The sequence below is a fragment of the Penicillium alfredii genome (genome assembly GCF_028826965.1).
Source record: "Penicillium alfredii strain IBT 34128 chromosome Unknown utg000004l_segment0_segment0, whole genome shotgun sequence".
NCBI classification, from domain to species: Eukaryota; Fungi; Ascomycota; class Eurotiomycetes; order Eurotiales; family Aspergillaceae; genus Penicillium; species Penicillium alfredii.
The window spans coordinates 3000978-3017360 of NW_026622701.1; the positions used below are offsets into that span (position 1 = coordinate 3000978).

General features: G+C 51.0%; 6 protein-coding genes across 6 annotated transcripts; 2 read left to right on the forward strand and 4 right to left on the reverse strand.

Annotated features, from left to right (window-relative positions):
• Positions 1 to 858: 858 nt before the first annotated feature.
• On the reverse strand, positions 859 to 5269 carry NUU61_002779 (Elongator subunit IKI3; the record flags this gene model as incomplete). The annotated part of the gene is made up of 9 exons (XM_056653361.1): positions 859 to 1874; positions 1933 to 2212; positions 2267 to 2400; positions 2459 to 2727; positions 2779 to 3121; positions 3173 to 3326; positions 3377 to 3936; positions 3987 to 4079; positions 4132 to 5269. 9 exons carry the CDS (start codon positions 5267 to 5269, stop codon positions 859 to 861), a joined length of 3987 nt encoding a protein of 1328 aa, XP_056514428.1.
• A 423-nt stretch (positions 5270 to 5692) lies between these two features.
• NUU61_002780 (cytochrome c oxidase VIIc family protein) lies at positions 5693 to 6047 on the reverse strand (the record flags this gene model as incomplete). Its single annotated transcript, XM_056653362.1, has 3 exons — positions 5693 to 5718; positions 5783 to 5815; positions 5876 to 6047. The coding sequence occupies 3 exons, from the start codon at positions 6045 to 6047 to the stop codon at positions 5693 to 5695; spliced, it is 231 nt and encodes a 76-aa protein (XP_056514429.1).
• A 308-nt stretch (positions 6048 to 6355) lies between these two features.
• On the forward strand, positions 6356 to 9699 carry NUU61_002781 (ATP-dependent RNA helicase MTR4; the record flags this gene model as incomplete). The annotated part of the gene is made up of 3 exons (XM_056653363.1): positions 6356 to 8833; positions 8894 to 9459; positions 9519 to 9699. 3 exons carry the CDS (start codon positions 6356 to 6358, stop codon positions 9697 to 9699), a joined length of 3225 nt encoding a protein of 1074 aa, XP_056514430.1.
• A 451-nt stretch (positions 9700 to 10150) lies between these two features.
• NUU61_002782 (cut8/STS1 family protein) lies at positions 10151 to 11176 on the forward strand (the record flags this gene model as incomplete). Its single annotated transcript, XM_056653364.1, has 3 exons — positions 10151 to 10226; positions 10318 to 10709; positions 10787 to 11176. 3 exons carry the CDS (start codon positions 10151 to 10153, stop codon positions 11174 to 11176), a joined length of 858 nt encoding a protein of 285 aa, XP_056514431.1.
• Positions 11177 to 12254: 1078 nt separating this feature from the next.
• Positions 12255 to 13716, reverse strand: NUU61_002783 (DUF3984 domain-containing protein; the record flags this gene model as incomplete). Its single annotated transcript, XM_056653365.1, has 2 exons — positions 12255 to 13658; positions 13711 to 13716. The coding sequence occupies 2 exons, from the start codon at positions 13714 to 13716 to the stop codon at positions 12255 to 12257; spliced, it is 1410 nt and encodes a 469-aa protein (XP_056514432.1).
• Positions 13717 to 14943: 1227 nt separating this feature from the next.
• Positions 14944 to 15883, reverse strand: NUU61_002784 (SDR family NAD(P)-dependent oxidoreductase; the record flags this gene model as incomplete). The annotated part of the gene is made up of 3 exons (XM_056653366.1): positions 14944 to 15692; positions 15746 to 15766; positions 15820 to 15883. 3 exons carry the CDS (start codon positions 15881 to 15883, stop codon positions 14944 to 14946), a joined length of 834 nt encoding a protein of 277 aa, XP_056514433.1.
• Between the last annotated feature and the right edge of the window lie 500 nt (positions 15884 to 16383).

Sequence of the window (16383 nt, forward strand, 5' to 3'; positions counted from 1 at the left end):
TCCGTTACAGGCGCATTTGACGGCCTCTGCTGAAGGAAGTGCACCTAGGCCCAGGAGAAGGAGGTTTAGGATGCTGGTAAGAGGGAACTGCATGGCCTGGGAGAATAGGGCTCGGTGAGAATCTAGTTACTTGTGGGAACCAGTGCCAAAAGATGACTCACGATGTTATGCTATTTGGGATAGGTTGCACAGACAGCTAATTTAGGGGGGGGTTCCCTTTTCCTTCATTTGAGCTGGACCCGGTGGTTTGGGTGTGGTATTCTACAGTCTTTTTATATTACGACCCATGCGGGGAGTTGAGGCATCGGGTATACAGAGCTGAAGCCTATATTTACTCGGATTCGGCTATTGTATTGTCATTATTGTGCAACAAATGAATGTGGCATCTTATTGTCCACATGAGAAATAACTAGGTCGTCTGTATCACCTTATATCTACTTAGTGCATACTACGTCCGGGTGAGGGAAACCCACACCCGCGATTTGGAATAGCCTCAAAATGTGCACTCCGTCATGAATCAGTGTAACAAAAGCTTCGATGTTTCAAGACGGGGCGGCTTGGTTGCAAGAGGTTGCAGTAGAGAACTTGGCATTGCTGGTGTCATGGTCAACATGCAAGTGGGCAAGTAGATGTCTACAGTCCAAGTCGTAGAATCCCTGTGTCCTCGGATATTATCATGCATGGCCCAGTCTTTTATTTCCAGAGAAAAAAAAGAAGAAAAGGAGTTTCTGTGCTATAAGAGACTCGAGATAGGAGTAACGAATCATAAGGTTACTCTATCCAACATAAAGTTTCATGCATCTCATGGCAAACACAAACTGCCGCAAACAACACACAAAACTCTCGACCGAAACAACTTCAAACAAGCAACGAGGACTTTTTGATCTCTTTAACGGTAGGCAAATCCTTCCCACGTCCAGGCGCAGTACCGCCCACAATGGCAGCGCTCTCCGCGAGAACAGCAGAGCCGCCATGTAGCGGGATCGTCTCTTCAGGATGTAATCTTTCCTCCATGGTATCGGGATTCTGCTCCGTTGGAGCCTCAGGGACCTCGAAAATCTCGTCACGGCAGTCGGCACACATGGCCGAAACCTCTTCAAGCGCTTTACCAATAGCCGCAGCTCGCTCGCGCATGCCGCGACGCAACAGTGCATCAACCAGAGACTCGACTTCAGGGACACTGGAGTTGATCCGCTCGATCAGCCGACGGATACTGTTGACAAGATACTCCTCCTCGTAGACAGTGCCCTTCTTGCCGCGAGCACGCTTGCGCTCCTCGCGGCGGCGCGTGCGCGATGTCTGCCGCGACATGCCTGTTTTATTGGTGTAGCGCGTGAACATGGTGCGGCCGGCCAGCGTCGACGTCTCGGTTGGGGCTAGAGATACGTTGTCGGGGATGTCGGCGCCGGCCTCGCCGGCTGTTGGGTCGCCGCCGTAAAAGGCGAGTGGGTCGGCGGCACGAAGCTGGCGCAGCTCGCGGACTCGCGGGACCTGGGCGTTCACCTGTGACTTGCAGTCGGCGAGTAAGTCGGTCATGGAGCCCATTGCCTCGGCAAGTCCTGTGTCCACGATATCTGCTACCAAATCCTGTTTTTTGTGCAGTGTGAGGAGCCGTGCGGCATCGGCGAACTTCGAGCCCCGGCACAGGAGACGTGCGGCTGTGACGACGTCGTACAAATGCTCTGCGTGGATGGTCGCTGCGGACACGTAGTCTCGGGACTCGTCGACTAGCGTCGATGCCAGGTTGGTGATATGCGCAACCAGGTCCTCCTCCGAGAGAGAGGCCATCATAGCGCAGTACAGGGACTCGCGCCACATGTGGGCCAGGTTATAGCACCTGTAGGCCTCGTGGTATATGGCAAGAGACTCGTACGCTGGCAACGGTTAGTTTTCTGTATTTGGTTTTAACGTGCGTGTTAGGTAGCTACCTACCGACTGCTGCATCCTTGTAGTTTGACTGCGTTTGGAGATAGTCGGCATAGAGATGTGTGATTTCCTGTTGTTGCTCGGCCTGGTACTTGTAGATCTCAAGAGCCTCCTTGTACAGAATATGCTTGGTGACATATGGCTGGATCTCGTCATGTGCGTTGAGAGCATACAGGTGTTTCAAAGCCTTAGCAAAACGGGCGAGGTGATTATCGATCTCGAATTGACGCCGAAGCTCCGGCAGCTGCTGCAACTTGCGGAGGAACGGAAGATACTCGCGGGGGTCCTAGATCAAACAATTATTAGTTGATGCCGCTACAAGAATCATGAAATTTCTTACCATCTGCGCTTGTTGGGCAACCAGCAGAGTAAGCTCCAAATCGTATAGGCCCAGGGCATGTGAGTAGAGCTGATGGGCGTCAGTCAAGAAGCACATATGCTCAATGGCATCTTCTGCCTGTTCCGCATTTTGGGCTAAATTTTAGTTAGCAGTTGTTCAGTGCTTGTGTATGCTGAATGGCGCGCGACATACTTCGGAGACCTGCGACCAGTTCCAGGCCCGCCTCCAGGTCGGGGGGCGATTTGCACACATGTGCCGTCACCAGATTCTGCAAGTTGGTGTCCACGCGACCTTGAAGGACCGCGAGGAATGAGTCGCAAATTTGGTTGACCTTGCTCTCTTTCTTGGTAGTCTTGGGCAGCAAGGGTGCCGCTTGGGTTTCCAATTGAGTAGCAGCTGCAGATTCAGTCTTGGAGATCTTGAGAGTGTCTTTGTAGAGCGTTTGGGAAACATCGTCCTCTCTGGATCCAGGTTAGCTAGCGAAACCAGACATGATCGGTGAGGCCACGTACATTAAGCGAGAGAGAAAATCGTCAATGTAGTCGATCTTCTTTACTTGGTCAATAAACAGTTGAATATTCTCCATGAACTGCTGGGGAGCATAATCATGGAGAATGTTCAGATCAACCATCTGGCTTCGGCAAGCCAGGAACGCGGCCCGGTAGTTCTTCTGGTCGATAAAGGTGCGGATTCCAGCCAGCACCAACGCGCGTGGGAAGATAGTTTCGATATTTCCTCGAGGCGCCTGAAGAACCACGGCGAAGATCGATGGCATCACCGAGACCAATTTCGAACCACGTTCGATGCTTCTGCACCGCTCATCCGTTTCTGGGGTATCACCCGGCACTTCCATTTCTATGATAATCTTAGCCTAGCCCAAAGGAAATGGCAATAGAAGTTCGTTACCTTCGACCCGATTGAGATGAACAAATTTCAGTAAGTGCTGAGACGTGGTGAACAGGAGATGAGCGGGAGTCACGAGGAACGATGTGCAGTTCTTCGCAATCACTCGCTTGTTCGCATACAAGGCTCCAGTTCTTGTCATTGTCACCAGTATCCGCTGATAGAGTCAGCACCTGTGTAAGAAGCCGGAAAATTTTGGGGATATACCTCATTTTCGGAAATCGAAACGGCACGGGCCCAGTGTGTCTCAACGTTGGGACTCTCGGCCCACAAAGAAACTTCAACCTCCTCGCCTGCTGGCGCACTAATGTTCGAGTAGGCGACAGGGCGTCCCGCCTGGCGAGCATGTGAGAACCACAGAGCTTGATGCCCAATGCCTGGGAAGATCGAAGAAAGTTGCTGTGCATCGGAAGCTTGGTAAACGACTTGAGTCACCCGTATCTCCAGCATCGTCCGCTCAATATGACTCGTGCTCGGTGCACTGTCCTTGAGCACGTAAACTTCGTTGTCGTTCAGAAAAGCAATTTGTCTGGGCCGGCTGGCCGGCGCATCTGATAGTGGATAGCTGGATTCGAGAATGGGCACAGCGACTGGACGACTCTTCAAAGACCACAGGAAAACGGAAAACCTGTCGCTCATCAAAACAGCAATGCGAGTGCCTGACTTGCTGAATGCAACGTCAATGATGTTAGAGTCGAGCGTCAGTTCATTATGTGCCATTGGAGGTGGAACCCCAGCCAGTCGCAACGGTGAAAGCTTGAGAATCCCTATATATGTCAGAATTGAAGTAAGCCAGCTCTGTTCCAGATAGACTTACTCCCATCAATGACAGCGACAGCTCCTACATCATCTGGAATCACAGTGGACCCGTGGCTAATGTCGAAGACATAGCCCAAATCCAATATCGAGCCTTGATATATTTAGCCTTTCATCCTAAGAAAAAAAATTGAAATGTGGCACACCTGAAGAACCGGCGACTACGCGCAATGCTTTCTCTTGGTGCCATTCAAAAGAGAACGGAAACGGGTATTCGGGGTCTACCACAATCGGGATCTCTTGTTTGAGATAGTAGTGATAGTTGCCCACGGTCCAGAATTGGACTCGGTCCTTGAACCGAACGGCAAGCACAGTGGAGTCGATGTTCCAAGCCAAGTGAATCTGCGAGGCCCAGGACTGTCGCTCGGCCTCAGTCAGACGCAGAGAAAATTGGCCATGGCGTAGGCCATTTCGTTCGAAGAACACCACATCGATGCGGTCGTCCAGGCGTTGAATTCCTGCGATCAGGTTTCCATATGGCCGCCAACTGAGAGCACCTTCTAGCCCGTCGACCGGCTCACTCACACTGTCCAGAGTGCCTTCTCTGGAGTACACTCTGATGACACGGCGGATTCCCGTCTCAACACTGTTAACTGCGACATAGGCACCATCGCCCCGCCAGCTGATCGTCGTGCTGGCATCATCATAACTGCTCAATTTGCCCTCGTCGATTTTCTCCGGGACCGTTGGGTCTCGCAGAGCTTTGGCTCGCTTTCCTTGGAACTGCGTCTCTTTCTTTCCCCAGCCCACAGATACATGCTGCGAGGCCCGCATATCATTTGGCGTGAAAGTAATCTCGGCCACATTCTCAAACTCTCGGGTCATGTACAGGAATGTGCGGGCTCTAGTCGTGAGAGCCAGTAGTTCCTCGTCCGGGGACCATGCAGCAGCGGTGATTCCCACATCGACAGAGCCGACAATCTCAATTTTGTCCTCACCGGGGAGGGGCTCCTCGCGCACAACGACGATATCACCGCCCTCTAGCACCAAGCAGGCAGTCAGGTTATCCGCAAAATAATGCAGCGACAGTACTCGATCATAAGCAAGGTCTGGTAGCGGGCTTGGAGCATCCCAGGACGCAATGCATTCGAAGGCATCGAGAGTCAGCGGTTCCGCAGACGTGACCTCGGGACGCTTCCTTCGCAGCTCGATGACTGCATTGTTCTCTGTAGGCCCGAAGGTGCCCACTACTGCATCTGACGAAGTGTCCCAGGCAGTGGCAGTCAGAGGGAGGTCGCTCTGGACTTGAGTCTCCGTAAGACGCACATTTCTTAGGTTGCGCATATTGCACGGATGGGGTATCTTTTTTTTCTCGATATGTCCGGGTTTTTTCTTTACCCCGCCATGAAGCAACGAGGCCGTCGATATATGAAAAAGCGAGAAAGAAAGAAAGAAAAGACCAGGCAATTGACAGAGGTCAACTCTCTGCCCAGCAATAATCGGGCTGGTTGCCGCGGGTGGTGGTGGTGGTGTATCAACGCCAACCCAAAGATTTTTGATTTTCCACCCGCTCAGCCAATGACTTCATTCAGATTTCAACGTCCTTCAAGCTACATGAATTGCCTCCCTACGCTGGTTACAATGAAATTGACGGAATCAACCATAATATTCTCTAGCTTTGTACATGATATCCTGCTTTGAACCCGATCCAGAGTTGCGACCTGGTCGCCCAGACTGCTATCGCGGAGAAAATATAGGGTGGGCGGCTTAGCGGGTCTTGTAGGTTTGCCAGACTAGACCAGAAAGTTAGAATTGTACAGCCGGAAGAAAGAGAAGGCTTGGAGAGTCGAAACATACCGGCAATGGCAAAAGGGCTACCGAAACCGGTGACTGTATGATCCTCCCTAGTTAGTCTTGTTACCACGCGATGAGCCACTGGGGAATACTGACTCATGAAAGCCCAGTACCTCCAGAAGAAGTGCTTGGTCAGAGGGTTGAAGGGAATGTTGGTGCGAGGGCCCTCAGCGTAGTGGTAGGGACTACCGAGCTGGGCACGAGTGGTGGAGAAGCCACGACGGGCAGCGAGGGTGGCCATTCTGGCCCGGATAGCAGTGGCGTACATCTTGGGATCGATTATTAGCCGTGGTAAGTTACAACAAGGACAACTGCGGCAGGAGACACCAACCTTGAGGTACAGAGGGGAAGGAGTGGATGATCGGGGTTGGACGGACGAGGCTAAAGCGAACATTGCAAGATGCGCCGAGTTATCTTGTCACATGACATAAATGTCACGTGAAATCATTTCATCGGCGAGGGTTCTCTCACAGCACCTCACCGCCTGCCTTATCTGGAACTCTGAAATTTCCCCGAAAAAAGAAAGTCCAGACCTTTTCACATTTCACTTCAGTCCTTCAGTGCCATTCACAGAAGATGGATGAGCTCTTTGACGTCTTTGAGGACAAGCCTCAGGCGGTCAAACCCTCAGAGGTTGTCCCTAAGCGGGCTAAGAAAGATAAGAGCAAGAAGCGCCAGGCCAATGGAGATTTAAAAACGAATGGAAATGCGCCTGAGAAAGAGGATGAGGTTTTAACAGATGCGCCTGCTGTGAATCCCGAGTCAGCCCCCGAGACCCCCGCAGAAAGCGAGCAGCCGGAAATAAAGCGACTTCGACTCGACCAGGAACCCAAGCCTGTGCTCGCCGACTCGTTCGAAACAGAACAAGAGCGCGAAATTGCAGGATCATCTGGGTTGCAAGCAACAAAAGACCCGTCATCAGTGGTGGTGTCGCATCAAGTGCGCCACCAAGTCGCGATCCCCCCCAACTACAACTACGTGCCCATCTCGGAGCACAAGCAACCCGACGACCCGGCTAAAACATGGCCCTTTACACTCGATCCTTTTCAACAGGTTGCCGTCGCCTCGATTCAGCGAGAAGAGAGTGTTTTGGTTTCGGCGCATACCAGTGCAGGAAAGACCGTGGTTGCCGAATATGCGATTGCGCAAAGTTTGAAGTACAACCAGCGAGTGATCTACACCAGTCCGATCAAGGCGCTGAGCAACCAAAAGTACCGAGAGTTTGCGGCCGAGTTTGGCGACGTCGGTCTGATGACCGGTGATGTGACCATCAATCCCACTGCCACCTGTCTCGTCATGACCACCGAGATTCTTCGGTCTATGTTGTATCGTGGTTCGGAAATCATGCGCGAAGTTGGATGGGTCGTGTTTGACGAGATTCACTATATGCGCGATCAGAATCGAGGTGTGGTCTGGGAGGAGACCATTATTCTCCTGCCCGACAAGGTTCGATACGTTTTCTTGTCTGCCACCATCCCCAACGCCATGCAGTTCGCCCAATGGGTTACGCAGATGCACAACCAGCCCTGCCATGTTGTCTACACCGATTTCAGACCGACTCCCCTCCAACACTATTTCTTCCCGGCCGGTGGCGAGGGTATTCATCTCATCGTCGACGAGAAGGGCGTGTTCCGCGAGGAGAATTTCCAAAACGCTATGGGTAAAATTGCGGACAAGAAGGGTGATGACCCGGCTGATGCTCTGGCAAAGCGGAAGGGTAAGGGCAAGGACAAGAAGTTGAACAAGGGCGGAACCAAGGGCCCGTCGGATATTTACAAGATCGTGAAGATGATCATGCTGAAGAGCTATAACCCTGTCATTGTCTTCAGTTTCAGCAAGCGTGAATGTGAATCAGGTGCTCTCAATATGAGCACGTTGGCCTTCAACGACGACTCCGAGAAAGAGATGGTGTCCAAAGTCTTCAACAGCGCCATCGAGATGCTGTCCGATGAAGACAGGCAACTGCCCCAGATTCAGAACATTTTGCCCCTTTTGAGGAGAGGTATCGGTGTCCACCACTCTGGTCTGTTACCCATTCTCAAGGAGACCATTGAGATTCTCTTCCAAGAAGGTCTCATCAAGGTTCTTTTTGCTACCGAAACATTTTCCATCGGTCTCAACATGCCTGCAAAGACGGTCGTGTTTACTAGCGTCCGGAAATTTGATGGAACAAGCCAGCGCTGGGTAACTCCATCTGAATTCATCCAGATGTCTGGTCGCGCGGGTCGAAGAGGTCTCGATGACCGAGGTATTGTGATCATGATGGTTGGTGAAGAGATGGATCCTGCAGTGGCCAAGGAGATTGTGCGTGGCGAACAGGACCGGCTCAACTCTGCATTCCACCTGGGCTACAACATGATTCTCAACCTGATGCGCGTGGAAGGTATCTCGCCCGAGTTCATGCTCGAGAGATGCTTCAAGCAATTCCAAAACACGGGAAATGTTGCCGGCATGGAAACCGAGGTGCAGGAGCTGAAAGAAAAGCAAGCCAATATCAACATCCCCGACGAAGGGACTATCCGGGAATACTACGACCTCAAGAAACAGCTGGATGGGTTCTCTGAGGATGTCCAGGCCGTCATCACCCACCCCAATTACTCTCTGCACTACCTTCAGGCGGGCCGGCTTGTCCATGTCAAGCATGAGGGTTATGATTTTGGCTGGGGTGTTGTGGTTGCCAATAAAAAGAAGGCACCAAAAAATTCCACCCAAGAGCTTCCTCCACACAAATCATACTACGTCGAAGTGCTTCTCAAGATTGCCGAGGGACCAGCAGTGGGCACCAAGACCTTCGATGACATCCCGAAGGGCGTTCGACCGGCGGCGGAGGGCGAACCGTCCCGCATGGAAAATGTTCCTCTTACGCTCAACTGCATTCGCGCGATCTCCCACGTCCGAATCTTCTTGCCGAAAGACACTTCGTCCGCTGACTCGCGAAACGGCGTGAGGAAGTCTTTGGATGAGGTTCAGAAACGATTCCCGGATGGCCTTGCGGTCCTCGACCCGATTGAGAACATGGGGATTAAAGATGAGTCTTTCAAGAAGCTGCTACGGGTAAGTGGACTTGAATCTATAAGTCGTACGTGCAAGTAGTCTTTGCTAACTCCAGTGCAGAAAATGGAGGTTTTGGAATCTCGCCTTTTGGGTAACCCTCTGCACAACTCACCCCGGTTGCCCGAGCTGTACGAACAATATGCCGCGAAAGTGGATTTGGGCACAGAGATCAAAACGATAAAGAAAAAGATCTCCGAAGCTACATCCGTCTTGCAGCTCGACGAGCTCAAGTGCCGCAAACGTGTGCTTCGTCGTTTCGGGTTCATCAACGATGCAGAGGTTGTTCAGTTGAAAGCTCGAGTCGCCTGTGAGATTAGTACCGGTGACGAACTGATGCTTAGCGAGCTCCTGTTCAACGGTTTCTTCAACAACCTGACCCCTGAGCAGGTCGCGGCTGTCATCAGTGTCTTCGTGTTCGAGGAGAAGACGAAGGAGACCCCTGCTTTGACCCGCGACGAACTTGCCAAGCCGCTCAAGGAGATCCAATCACAGGCTCGGATTGTTGCCAAGGTCTCGCAAGAGTCTAAGATGGCAGTCAACGAGGATGAGTATGTCCAGAGCTTCCACTGGGAGCTAATGGAGGTGATCTACGAGTGGGCCCATGGCAAGGCTTTTGCCGACATCTGGTAAGCATCTTCTTTCTGGCTTCGATTTTGTCTTGATTAAAACTAACATTCAACCCCAGCCAAATGACCGATGTCTACGAGGGTAGCTTAATCCGTGTGTTCCGGCGGCTGGAGGAGTGTCTACGTCAGATGGCGCAAGCTGCCAAGGTGATGGGCAGCGAGGACCTGGAGAGCAAGTTCGAGGAGGCACTCACCAAGGTGCGACGTGATATTGTTGCAGCCCAGTCCCTGTACCTGTAGATACTATGTTCAAGACTCCAAAAAAATACCCTGTTCAAGTTTGGTCAAGCTGGATTTCTCTCGGGAGAGCTTTGCGTCTCCGACAACAGCCGGGTGTAGTTGGCCATATTGAACTGGACGATTCGAGCAGATAATAATGACAATAGTAATTACTCTAGTCATTATTTTTATTATTCTCCCAGTTATTGTAATAGAAATTTTGGTTCCATCCAGGTACATGAAATGTTCGGTAACATCAACCTGCGCAGCCGGACTGCGTTGCCGCCCGCAACGCCTTTTTCCTTTCTCCACCGCTTCTCTGCTTCTCTAAACTTCTTCTCCCCACCTCAGCCTGTTGGGCACTTTTTATTCCTGCCCTTTTGGCTCTTCTCCTTCTCCCCCTCCCTCCATCTACTGTCCTCTTCAGCTTCAGAACCTTTGGACTCCTATCCTTTGCCATCCGGCTGTCATCATGAACAGCCTGGTGGCCACGCCTCCTGTCCCTCCCCATTTCTACGAGCCCCCTCGACTTTCTCCCTCCCGTATAAGTAAGATATCCCTTTTTTGATGCTATGCTCCTTTTCTCCAAAGGAAGCTCTCTGTTCTGGTACAGAGAATAAATACTAATCGATGCCATAGTGTCGACACCATCTTCCTACACCAGCCGCAAACGGAAAGCCGACGATGATGGCAATGACCACGATGGACGCATGTCTGCCTCCCCGACCAACTCACCTGCTTTCACTCCTCGCCAGCTCCCTGCCTTCCGCAATGTGAAGCGTACCCGACCAAACGTTTCAGGCCGACCGCTTTCCCTACCACGCCTCCTTGAGACCCTCGACACAGATGCGCTCCGATCGGTAGTCCGCACCATGTGCGAGCGCCACCCCCAGCTCGTCGACGAGGTCGTGCACACATCGCCACGGCCCAACGTCTCGTCGACCCTCCAGGTGCTACGAAATTACCAGGCCACCCTGCACTCGTCGTTTCCGCTGGGTGGCAACACTGCCTCCGACTACGCCTACAACCGAGTCCGGCAGCCGCTCAGCAACTTGCTCGATGCCCTGAGCGACTTCACCCCTAACTTCCTTCCCCCAACGAATCTCAGGCTTCGATTTCCCTGAGCTATTTGGACGGTGCCACAGACATCATCCACGCCCTGCCACGCTGGAACACGCCACAGAACAACATTGAACGTGACTCGGCCTATGACGAGATCTGCAAAGCCTGGATCCTGGTGATCCGCGAGGCTGCCAAGCGCGGCGGTGGCATCCAGCTGCAGTACGGAGGTTGGGACCAGAAGCTGGCCAAGCACAATCAGTCTTCTGGGGGCAAGCTCCAGGCTGCGGTCAACGAGCTGGGCTCGAGCCTTGGATGGATGGGTGGATCGGACACTCAGTCTCACGGTGCTGGCGGCAGTGAACTGGGTTCCATACGGGACCAGCTTCTGTCGGGAACGTACGGGCTTGGAACGCCCGTCAAGGTTGGACCGTGGTGATGACATGGCCCTCCCAACTCGAAGGCTTCTCGAGATAATCTCCACCGACACCCTTGCCACCGCACCTCCCGCGGCCCGTTCTCGCATTTCACCCACCTTGACACGGATTGCGCTGTGCACTTTACCGACGGGCCCGGCCCTTTCGAATCGCACCAAATTCGACGTATGCCACGATCACGATACCTCCTGCATGACCTCTAGAGAATCCACATGGTCTCAGATTGGCGTTTATAGTATGCAAAGGCGAACAAAGCCGACTTGGATTTCTTTTTTCTTTTTCTGCTTCTTTCGTGCTACTCGACTTCCAATGAACCCATTCAGTACAACTAAGGCTCTATTGTCCTTGTGTGTGCTTTTCTGATTTACTTGCCTCCGGGCGTGTCCCAAATTGCTGGAATTTTCTTCGGCTTCCAATCTTGTCCTGCTTCTTCACTTTTTTTTTCCTTTGTGACTTCATTCCTGTCTCGATGGCGTACTCTGTCGGCGCTTTGGAGCTGTGTACATCTCTGCCTTTTTTTCCTTTGCTTTCTTTTTGCCCCCTTTGTCTCTTTTTCAACATGACTACTTTTCCTATCTTTTTCCTTATCCCTTCTTTCTTCTCGATTTCTTTCTTTCTCGTGTGGCTTGGATTCCGAGCCCCTTCCATTAGTTTACCATCGCCGAGCATCTTCAGCTGTGCCTTTGGTTGTCTGCTTGCCAGGAGGTGATCTCTCCTTTGATTAGAACTCCACGCTACGGCAGAGTCACTTGCTATCACTCAGTGCCAGCTCCCACAATCGATTATCATGACCGACTGATAGGAAAGGGAACTAGCCTGGGCACGGTTTGCATAGGAATTGAAATAGATATTCGATTACTCCAGATTTCGTTGAAACGTTTCACTGGGTTGTAAATCCCGAGAAATGTATTATATCCTCTGGTAGGGAGTGGCCATTCCCAATGATACCCGGGAACAGGAGTAGGGAGGGGAATGCCAACGAGCAGAAAAACAACGAAAACAGAAAACTATGTACATCCATGGATAAATCCCAATGAGAAATGATATGCTTTTTGTCCCAATCGTAGCCATCAAATTAAATCAAATCAGCGTGCGCTTCATCACCCGGAACAACCACCCAGCATCCTCCCAGCCGCCCTGCACACCCGGTTTCTCCACCGAGCCAGCCGACTCAGCATCCGTGTGCGAATGGTCATCGGGATGGTCATCCTCCGCAGACACCAAAGACAGGGTCTCATGGGGCTGGGAGTCCCACTCGGGGCGGAGAACGGGTTCCTCGAATGTAACCGTCGTGGTAGTAGCCGCCGTACCGATCTGAGCAGGGCCGCCTGCGGCTGTAATAGCAGACGCAGCAGCGGTAGAAGTAGCGGGAGCCGGTAACTCCTCGACTCCAAATAGTGTCCACTCGACCAGCCGGTCGATCCAACTCCCCAGCCCGAACCCGCGCTCGCGCGTCAAGCGCTGCAGATCGGCCTCGTCGAAGTCGTCGCGGCTGTCGTCGGAGAACGAGTCATATTCTGAGTCTGAACCGCCGTCTTCTTCCCCATCCCCATCCCTGTCCCAGTACTCCGACTGGTCGTCGGAGAATCCCCGCTCCCGCTGCTGCAGCGAGGCCATCTCCGCGCGGATCTGTTCGTCGACGAAGTCTGGTACGAATGCGGTACTCCGGCCGCGGACTTCGGGACTCGTAGTCCCAGCCCCAGGACTGGGATCCTTCCCAGCTTCTTCCTCTGAGGCGGAAATGGCCGATGCGGGCGGGATGGTCGTCATAGTCAGCCCGGCTCGACTACCACGCCTGCTTGTGCCGCGGGGGCGTGAGCTCCGGCGGGATACAGCGCCGGGGGTGGACGCACCCGAGTGAGACTTGCGCGACGAAGCACCGGATTTGGTGCGGTGATGGTGGCGGTTGGGATGGGATGCCGGAGGAGTTTCGTTGAAGGAGACCAAGCTCGTCGAGCTCTCGCGCTTGGATAGCCAGCTCTGGCCCTTTTCCTCGCGCGTCGACGATGCCAGGGCAATTCCAGCGCGGAGCATCCATTCAGTGTCGGACTTGGAGGAAGCATGGGTGTTTCCAGGTTCCGCAAAGCGGCGCCGAATATGCGTCGCGCTAGATTGTTTCTTATGGCTAGCTTGTTGGTGGTGATGATGGTGTAGCGGGTGCGAAAGGTCCCGGCTGTGCAGATTGGTGTCACTCAGGGGTCCGGCCCGGCTGGAGCTCTTGCTCCGCGAGTGTCGAGTGCGGGACGCGCTGCGCGAGTGCGAGAGAATCGGCGGCGTGCTGGGCACCGAGACGCTGGAGAAATATGACATTCTCGGTGGGGTTCTGGTGCCGTTTCCGGATACTTCGCCATCGCCGCGCGGGCTGAAGTAGTCTACTGGTTCTGGGTCATCGTCGATGGGGAATCGCGGGGTCAGAGGAGCGAGCGAGACTGGGTGCAGAGATGGATAGGAGCGGCGGGATCGAGAGCTCGAGGATGTATTGGCCTGGTCGATCAGAGCGATGGTCCTTTTGCACTTGAGATCCAATAGCACTTACCTCCATCGTGGATACTCTCCGTCAGGTTGAAGAAGGCGAAAGTCGACCAGCGCCAAAGGGAAAATGCGGAGGTGCTGCACGTGCATGTGAAAGTGGAGCACGAATTCGCGCAGGTTTGCTTGATCGTGGATTTACAACTATACAACTACAATCTGAGGACCTATGAATTGACGAAAATGACCGCTTTGGCGGAAGTGAGTGTATAGATTGCTTAACCGATCTCATTTGTTTCAAGGCTTCCATGATGGTTCTCAATTAGTAAGGTTAAATAGCACTCTTTTCAACACTTTGTCGAACTGACAAATCAGGTGATTCACCCTAATATACTAGGTATACTCTATAATTCAGATTTACCCCACTATATTAAAACTAAATAACTCCCCTGATATTAAATATGAGAACTTCATATTAAAATATACTAAAAAAAGGGATTAATATCCAGTATATCAAACCTTCGCCACGCGTATAGTAGTAAGCCTACGCGATATAGACTGAATTAGACTATTAATAGCGTTTTAATCAAGCTGATCCTAAATGTTGTATATAGCCTTTTTTTTTAATAACTCCAAATCTAATTTAGATCTACTATTATCTAGCTAAGGATATAATTAAAGGATTTTACGCTTTAAAAACTATTATACTAGTTTAATAGAGTTAAGGTTAAACAAATAAAGAGGCTAGTTTATTACCTAAATTCTATAATTTTCGAACTACTCTTATAAAATATCAACTATATAGATTCTTATAATATTTTACTAGAATATTAAACTTAGTTTATAGACTAGCAAAAGACCCTTTTAAGAGTATTAAGATAGAAGTTTGTATTATAACCTTACTAAGATATATTTTTATCGCAATTTATAATTATTATCTTTATTCTGCTACTAATCTAGATTCTAGCCTAATTATCTATAAAATACCCTTTCTATAACTGATAAGATTGATAAGATCACTTTAGTAGCCGTTAGAGATAAATTAAAAGATAATCTAGAATTTAGAATTCGATCTTTGTTAGTAGACCTAGACAGACCCGCGGACAACCTATATAAGTCAACCCACGGGTTAGCCCATAGATAGACCGTAGGTCAGACCTCTTAATCCGTAGGCGGGTTAAGAAAAGTGCCGTTGGGAGTATGAGAATTTGGAGATTTGGAACAAAAAAAACCGATGAACAGCTCTCAAGCATAGGCGTGGTCAAGACACGATACTCCCATGAAATTGTATAGGGACTATCTAGACAGAGCCAGTTGCCAGCAAATATCCACCATCAACCACAATAGTCTGCCCATTGAGGTACTGGTTCGATGTAGTAAAGAGAATGGCCCCGGCCATATCTTCGTCTTTGCCTGGGCGTCCAGCTGGAACTTTGCCCTCAAACTTCTCCTTGGGGATATTGCTCTTCTGTTTTTCATCGCTACCCTCGGTGGTCATTTCCGATGGAAAGACACCCGGGGCAATATTATTGACACGAATCTTGAGATTGGATGTGACCACCTCGTGCGCAAGCATTTTAGTTAGATGCACAGCGGCCGCTTTGCTCGAGTTATACGCGAAATGATGCTGAGAGGACTTGACAAGACCAGAAATCGAGGAGATATTCACGACCGTGCTGGACCAACCGTGCTCCTCGACAGTGCCCTTGTTAAGCAATGGAAGAAACGCGGTCGTTGTGAAGAACAGTTGCGTCACATTTGTCCGCATTACTTCTTCCCATTCTTCAATGGAGTCTTCGTTCTTGAATAGCTCTTGTTGGAGCTGCTTGGGATCTTCCAGCTCTGTGTTCCGAGTCGAAGAGCTGATACCAGCGTTGTTGACCAAGATGTGCAATTTGCTCTCCTTGGCCGAGATTTCATCCACTAATCGCTGGATAGACTGTTTTGAGGTGACATCGGCAGCAATGGGAATAATCTGTCCCGGGATGTCTTTGGAATACAGCTCCGCAACACGGCCAAGTTTCTCGCCGGTGCGACCGGTAATGTAGACTTTGCACCATTCACAGCGAGTGCTTGGGTTGCCATTAAGCCAATCCCGGAACCGCCGCCGGTGACAAGAGCAACTATAATTCATTAGCACTGTTCAAAGAGCCTTTTTAAGCCAAATGTCCCCTACCTCTATTCCTGACGCTGAAGACATTCTCCAGCTTAAAGTTCTCGTTATGATCTTGCGCAGACATCTTTTGCAGTGACGTTCAGGAAGAAAATTTTAATAGTATTTCTTTTAATAATTAGATGGCATTGTCGATGGGAAATTTGGCTTTTTAAATCTCAGCCAGGCCGCCTCCGACCCTACTGGTGCTGCAGGTAACTCTAGCGAGGTTTGACAGAAAGGTGGAATGAATTTTGACATCATATTGATCGCAAGGTGATATTGCGACTTTGCGTTTGTTCCAAGATCCATGGGTTTCTTGCTTAAGAGGGTTTCAAAGGTTAGCTAACGCTCGAATCGATCGAACCAGGCTTTGGCAAGATCCTGGAGATTACAAACTCATCATGATGTAAGGCCACGGTTCAGCGGGGCAAAGAGGTCAGCTATTGTGTGACTATCATCTTATTATAAGAAAGGAGCCCGTCGTTGCCTCTATTCTTGATTAGCTCGACGATTTGCGTGTTGAGGTCTTGCGTTCCCCTTTTCCGAATCGCATCCATGATCCCCGGTACTGTCGTGGGTTCGGTT